This window comes from Nanorana parkeri, unplaced genomic scaffold (assembly GCF_000935625.1).
Source record: "Nanorana parkeri isolate BGI_ZX_2015 unplaced genomic scaffold, ASM93562v1 scaffold2736, whole genome shotgun sequence".
In the NCBI taxonomy this organism is placed as follows: Eukaryota; Metazoa; Chordata; class Amphibia; order Anura; family Dicroglossidae; genus Nanorana; species Nanorana parkeri.
Genome location: NW_017309004.1, coordinates 38,653 through 46,634, shown reverse-complemented (window position 1 = coordinate 46,634; position 7,982 = coordinate 38,653). Strand labels below are relative to the sequence as shown.

The following is a 7,982-nucleotide window of genomic DNA, read 5'->3' as shown; positions in this document are numbered from 1 at the left end:
CTACAACCATCGCAAGACTTTAGTCTTGCGATGGTTGTACAGGGATTAAAAAACGTACGATCTGCCTATCTTGGACAGGCAGATCACACTCTCGATCATCGCAAGCCTGCCCCCCTGAGGGGCGGGCTTCCAATGACCGCAATGCTCAACGGGCAGTGTGCGCGTGCGCACACCGGCCCGCTCGGCATTGGTCTTCCGAGCACCGTTCTAACCAGCCGAGAATCGTACGATTCCCGGCTGGTTTTCGAACATGCTGGTTCGACAGAAGACATGCGACCGTACAGTAGAAACGGTTGCACGTCTCCGTTCACACTGCTCGATTATCGTACGAAAAACCGATCGCATACGATTATCGTACGATAATCGTGCAGTGTATGGGCACCTTTACAGAGATGTACCTTGAAATTGCGCCTTAACATAATTAACAGCCATCAGATACTTTATTAATGGGGTATTACCTTTCACCATCTATTCTCCTACTAGGACTGCACATCACTTTAGGAGTTTCAGTGTTGCCACTTTGGGCCTAATAGGTACACATTCACCTGCTACTCAACCTCCTCCTACATCTTTAACAGCAATAAGAACCCGCAGTGATTCAGATCATGGCACCTCTGGGGAAACTCATGCACTGGCTGTCAAGGTTATCCCAAGAGTGGGATCCCCAGGATGAAAGCTCATTGTGACTGCTGAGTAGACATGTGCGATTTGTTTCGGAAAAATTATTTTTTTCAGACAAATGTTTGTTATTTGGAGATTTGGATGTATCCGAATTTCTGAATAACAGAGACAACGAATGAAAACGAATCCGAATTTCTAAATTTTCATTGCAGCAAAGAGAATATTTTTTTTTTCCAATGTCACTTTGCTGCAACGAATGAATGGAACAAACCGAAAATTCATACAGACTACTGCTGACGAATTTCGTCCGAATCCGAATACCACAACGAATTGACTTTCAGACCCGAATCGTGAAATAAGGAAAAATATGAATTAAAACGAAACCATTTTTTTGCTGGTGCACATATCTACTGCTGAGATCCATACCCACAGTCTGTGGCTCCTTTCATGATAACCAATAAATGGTTATTACCTCATGCTATGGATCGATGTGGAATGCCGCTTACCATGTTCATTGTTCCTTTTTGTCTCTATATACTGCAACATAGACTTTAAGTAATACCACTACTGACATTTATGTTTTATTGATTTTCTTTATGTCTATTGTGCGTGGCTTGAATCATCTGTAACCTGATCCTGCACTTAAAGCTTGGACTTGTTTTATCATCTCTTAGCTGCTGAAAGTCTGGCCCACAGCTCCACACTCCTCTCTTTTATCATGCATATATACAGGAAAACTTTCCCTTTATACCGGGCAACTATTATATCCTACAGAATGCCTCCTCTATTTTACCTTTCTTTGTTTTGTTCACCTTCTTCATATGTTCAGCTATCTATCATGACCTTCGTTACTCGGCTAGTAAGACTTAGAAGGATGGGTAGAATGCTCTGTAGCACCTCTCTGATGCTTCGTACCACTCTATCTAAGCCCCCTATCTTCATTCTGCCTTTATCCCAAATTCTATATGTACAAAGTCCTAACCATAAGTCCTTGCTTCTCACTACATCACCTGTTTCTATTTTTGATATATGTAACTTCTTCCTGTTATGGATCTTGTCACCTGTGGGAGCCATCTTGTTTGTGATACTCAGGCATCCCCAGACTACTTAGGCATCCCATGCTTATGCCTAACAAATAAAGATGTTTCATACTGCATGAATACACTTACCATACATCTTCCCTACACAACCACTGCATGGTGAGGTTCTTAATTTTTTTTTCATTTTGGTTCATGCTGCGCAGGTGATCAAGTCATTGTGACCCCACTTTGGACAGGGAAGGATAATATATAGACCCTTCAATCTTTATATTTCTTCTTCTGCTTTACTTTTCTTTTTTTCATTGCCTCCCAAATGTGTGTAGCCAGATGAATTGTAACCAAAGGGCTATTCACCATCTTGCAGTCTGATGTTCCTGCTTAGCACCCCCATTGTTTACATAACTACGGCTCTTCAAGTGTGCAGTCTAAATGTAGAAGGCCTTCATTTGTGAAATAAACAAACTTGAATATTTAGAATTCTTTCAGTCAACTTGTGCAGATATTGTGCGCCTCCAAGAAACACATTTTCCCAATCCTCCGTTCCTAAATATTTGTGTGCTCAATTCCCTCATATTTACATGGCCATCAATGTTCATAAACATAATGGGATCCTTATAGGTTTTAAACACAACTCATTTTAATTGCCACTCCATGACTTATCAGGGAGATTTGTATTTTCACAGTGCTCCTTCACGACGCTGAAATAACAATAGTTTATTATGCCTCAAAAATAGGACCAAATCTTCTTCTCCACCCAGTTATATCACAATGGAAAGATATGATTTTTATGTGTGTTGATTTTAACTTCACTTTATATCCCTATAGGGATAGATTTAAGGACTCCACAATGTACTTGCAATCTTTGGAGGCCTGTTGACTTCTTTTGTGTCATTAATATTTATTATTATTATTCAGTAGATTGCTGATGAGAAGTCAATCTCTTGAAGCTGCAATCTCTGATTTGGTCCTGCTTGAGGTTCCTGAAGGAAGCCATCTTGCTGTTCTCCACATAATCTTTTTAAAGGAAGTGTATTTATTGGTGGGGCCACGCACTAATGGCTTTAACGTCATGAAAAAACACCCTGTAAAGCTTGAGGTAGTTGGAAAGGAGAACAGCAACCCCGACACTCCTCCCAAGTGGAGCATATTGGCTTCTCTGCTAGGTATAAAACTGTGCTTAACCAGGATCAAGGAACATTTTGCATTTTTGGGGGGGCTGCATACAAACAGAGCCTGAACGATTACTATTTAAAGTGGCTTGCAAAAGTATTCACCCCCTTGGCATTTTTCCTATTTTGTTGCATTATTACCTGGAAATTAACATGGATTTTCATTTTTGCTGGGAGGGGGTGGATTTGCAACATTTGACTTACACAACACCTCTACCACTTTGAAGATTACATATTTTGTATTGTGATACAAACAAGAAATAAGACAAAAAAAACAGAAAACCTCAGCGTGAATAACTATTCACCCCAAAAGTCAATACCTTGTAGAGTCACCTGTTAGTAATTACGGCTGCAAGTTTCTATATGCTTGACACATCTAGCCACTGGGATTTTTGTTCTTTATTCAAGGCACAAATGCTCCTTCAAGTTGGATGGGTTTCACTGGTGCACAGCAAACTTTAAGTCATGCCACAGATTCTAAATTGCATTGAAGTCTGGGCTTTGTTTAGGCCATTGCAATACATTTAAATGTTTCCTGTTAAACCACTCGAGTGTTACTTAAGCAGTATGCTTAAAGTCGTTGTCCTACTGGAATGTGAACCTTTGTTCCAGTCTCAAATGTTTGACAGACTAAAACAGGTTTCCATTAAGAATTGTTCTGTATTTAGCACCATCCATCATTCCTTCAATTCTGACCAGTTTGCCAGTCCCTGCTGATGAAAAACAACCCCTCAGCATGATGCTGCCACCACCATGCTTCACTGTGGGGATGGTGTTCTTGGGGTGATGAGAGGAATTGGGTTTGAACCAGACATAGAATTTTCCCTGAAGGCCAAAAAGCTCAATTTTAGCCCCATCTGACCAGAGTACCTTCATCTGACCAGAGTACCTTCTTCCATATGTCTGGGGAGTCACCCACATGCCTTTTGGCAAACAACAAATGTGCTTGCTTACTTTTGTTTCTGTTGTTCAATGGCTTTTTTTCTGGCCACTCTTCCATGCAGGCCAGCTGACCTGATCAAAGATTCAATAATAATACTCTGACGGGGCTGCTGTTCAGTCTCAGGTTGGGGTACCTCAGAATACATGCAAAATGAAGAACACAAAAAACAGCGCCCTCTCTTCGTGTAGTAACATTTATTCTATAGATTGCTGTTAAAAAAAAGGATTATTCCTCAAAAAATCCATCTGTGTAAAGCATATATATTCATCATATTATGCACTCGGTTCTGAAGAAGATGGCTTAGCCATTGAAATGCGTCAACATAGCCATATCTATTGCTTCGTGTGATACTCTGAAGTCCAATCAGTTGTATGGTACTGGCATCTTGATGATCTTGATGAATGCATGTTATATATGCTTTACACAGATGGATTCTTGTGAGTATCATTCTTTCTTTTACAACAATCTATAGAAGAAATGTTACTACATGAAGAGAGGGCGCTGTTTTTTGTGTTATTCTTTTTGCATGTATATTGAGAAAAGTGTGCTTACAATAAACATCCAAAAAATTATTGTTCTTTATTCTCAAGAAGGAATTAAACATCACAACTGCAAAGACCAAGGATCTTTATGCAAAAAAAAAATTTCTTGTAATTATAGATTATATTTTGATTTAAGAAGCTCATCAAAGTAATAAAAAAAACTATCCTCTGTTTTCAAGCAAGCCTGTTTTTGTATTCAGATCAGGTCTGAACAGAATGATGTAACATTTTGGGAAAAATATACAGCCAAGGAGTCCAGTACTTGAGGCCATTATAGCAAAAATCTCCACAGCCACCATGTATTTCCCTCTGGTGCTCAGATAGGCCGGGATCATGGCAATCCAGACACTGCAGAACACCAGCATGCTGAAGGTGATGTACTTGGCCTCATTAAAACTGTCCGGTAATGTCCTGGCTAAAAAAGCTATAATGAAGCTCACAGCTGCCAGAAGCCCCATATATCCCAGGACAGAGTAGAAGCCGATAACTGAACCCTCATTACACTGAATGATGATCTTTCCCTGATAAGAGTGAGTGTCTCGATCCTGGAAGGGAGGAGATATAGCCAACCAGGTGACACAGATTATAACTTGCACCATTGACAACACAGACAAGATAGAATTCGGCAATTTGATTCCCATCCATTTCCTCCAGGAACTCCCAGGTTTGGTGGCTTTAAAAGCAATACACACGATGATACTTTTGGCAATTAGAGAAGAGACGGCAACTGAGAAGATGACACCAAAAGAGGTTACACGCAGCATGCAGGTTACATCTACTGGATGGCCGAGGAACAAGAAGACACAGAGGAAGCTCAGCATGATGGAGGCCAGGAGAAGATAGCTCAGGTTCCGGTTATTAGCTTTAACAATGGGCGTGTCCTGGTAATGTATAAACATCCCCAATATTACACCAGTCAGAAGACAACAGAGGATGGAGACTGCTGAAATTACAGCAGCAATTGTATCATCAGTGTAGGAGAGAAACTCCACCAATTTTGGAACACACCGATCCTTCTTCTCATTTGGCCATTCTTCATCAGAACATTTCATGCAGTTTTCACTGTCTGCAGGGAGAAAAATACCAACATAATGAGCACTAGACATGTGCAATTAGTTTCGTTCCGAATCGAAAATTCGGATGAAATTTCGGAAATTCGTAGATTCGGAGCATCCGAATTTCCGAAATATAACAAATCCGAAATCATCCAAAAGCACCCAAATCCGAAATTTCGAATCCGAAATTGCGGATTTGGAACGAATTTCGTTCAAATCCTGTGCGTGCACTGTTAACATTTAAACGGATAAAAACAAATAAAGAGAAGGATTTTAATATCCCTTTAATTGTAAAGACGAGAGCGCAGCAACCAGAAATGACAAACCGAACCGAATACATATTCCGAATCCGACACAAATTCCGAATCAGATCCGAATACGAATCCGATTCCCGAAACGAAACACATAGGATCCCAATTCCAAAAACGAAATAAATGAAATCCGAAACTAAACTAAACCAAACAAAACTATTTTTTTTATCATTCTAATGAGCACCTTTGTCAAAGTGTCTGAGAAAAAGGTCTTGTGTTGCCTCACAGTTAGCAATTGGATTTCCATCAGTGCATTGTGAGTCTGTATTCTCCAACATTACACATAGCATTATACATTGTCATATAATAGTTGTTTTCTTTATACGCCATTGAAAGCATTTTATAGGAATATCAGAGCTTCCCTGCTCACACCTACTGTGGTATTTCAAGAAGTTCAATTTGTCCTCCTGGTTCTTATGTTTGAATTACCGAATGAATTGTATCTATGATGTGGAGAATATGATAGGGAGTAGGTTTGATAAGCAATAGAGACATTGGCAGGACTGATACAGGATCTGAGACAATTTCTGGCTGATCAGCAGGTATTTTTCTATACTTTCAGGGTCTTTAAAGGGATAAAACACAGAGATGTACTGCAGAGATGTACTGTATCTGTTTTGGCTTTTTTTGTCCTCACACCTTCAACTTGAAGAAATATATATGTGAAATGTTGACAGCAAATATAGTGTGTTCTTTATTATCTATTGATCTTTGATCCTGTGTTCAGAAGTCTATAATAAAGTAAGAGATGAGTGTTGGTTTGGCTCATCCTCCAGCTGATGCAGCCAGAAGTAATTTATTTAGTAGTGGAATCAATATAACCGCTAAATAATATCTTTCCACCTGCCAGGGATGTGAGGATGAGGCCCTTCTCCTCATTAACATGGAGATAAAGTGCTTTGCAAAGGGGGAGCTGCTTTTCCCTATTTATAAGCGTTTCCACAGTTTTCCCACCCCTCGACATGAAGGAATAAGGGCATAGTACCCCTAATGTACATACATCTAATCTCAATTACATCTTCCAGTGATGACTATTCAACAATAATAATGATGAGTGATGCCCAATTACCTAAAGACAGGATTGCCCACTGCCACAATGTTCATCTTCTGCAGCTACCCCCACCACCCAGATACCACCCAGATAGCACTTTACACAAAGGTTTATGTGGTGCTAACTGAACCCTTATGAGGCAATGGACATACTTTTCCCATTCACTGTTAGTAAATTTGTAGTGCAAGTCATTTACCTGGAAGGTGCAGAAGTGAGCTGATTCTTTGTATTAGGGATTAGCAGAAAGTATAGTGTGAGGAAATTGTGTGTTGATGGGGTGTCATTGTCACAATATTCAGATCCCCGAAGAGTTTCATTTTCTGTTTATTATTGACTGTAAAGTCCGGAAGTATTTATACAAAGTCATGTAATTGTAATAAAAAAACAGACAAAACACAAACAAACAATACAAAGTCTACCAGGAATGTTGGATATCTCTCCTTCTGGACATGGGACACACTCATAGCAGCATTCATGAACTGAAGATCCAAACTTCTTCCTTGTTCCAGGTAAACAAGGATCTGAGCACCGAGATACCGGGACCTGAAAATCAGATTTATTATCATTTTGAAAAGGTCCATCATATCCCATGGAATGAGGTTCAGGTTTATCTTATCATGAGTTTGAGACCCAGGAAATGTTTACAAATCATAATGCGCTGCATGGCCTTTGAACTTTGAACTATTTCTCATCAGCCTTTAGCTGGCCACACACTAATAGATTTATTTCCTGTGGGCTAAACGAAAAACTAGCAAAATTCTTCAACCATGCAAAACTATTATATATTGGATTCAGCTGTAGGGAAAGGATAGGAGAAGCTGACAAACTACACAGGGAGAAATTAGTGTCAGTTAGGGAAATGTACATTCATTCTGGTAACTCTTTGAGCAATCAACCCCTTTGGTGTCTTTTTTTGTCATTATAGGGGAGTTATTCATCTTTATTTTTATTACAAATATATATATTTTTTGTTTTTTGTTAAAACTATTATATATTGGATTCAGCTGTAGGGAAAGGATAGGAGAAGCTGACAAACTACACAGGGAGAGATTAGGGTCAGTTAGGGAAATGTACATTCATTCTGGTAACTCTTTGAGCAATCAACCCCTTTGGTGTCTTTTTTTGTCATTATAGGGGAGTTATTCATCTTTATTTTTATTACAAATATATATATTTTTTGTTTTTTGTGGTTATTTTTAGATCAGTGGCTACTTGTAGCTACTGTCCAATCAAAAGCAAAGCTTTTGAAT

At 39.3% G+C, this 7,982-nt stretch overlaps 1 protein-coding gene across 1 annotated transcript in view; it reads right to left on the bottom strand.

Annotated features, from left to right (window-relative positions):
* Positions 1–4,689: 4,689 nt before the first annotated feature.
* Positions 4,690–7,982, bottom strand: part of LOC108802225 (vomeronasal type-2 receptor 26-like) — a gene marked incomplete at its 3' end in the record, with an annotated part of 16,577 nt that continues 13,284 nt past the window's right edge. Inside the window, exon 2 of the mRNA XM_018574099.1 lies at positions 4,690–5,381. Within this exon, the coding sequence (XP_018429601.1) occupies positions 4,690–5,381 (692 nt within the window). The remainder of the gene's footprint in view (positions 5,382–7,982) is intronic.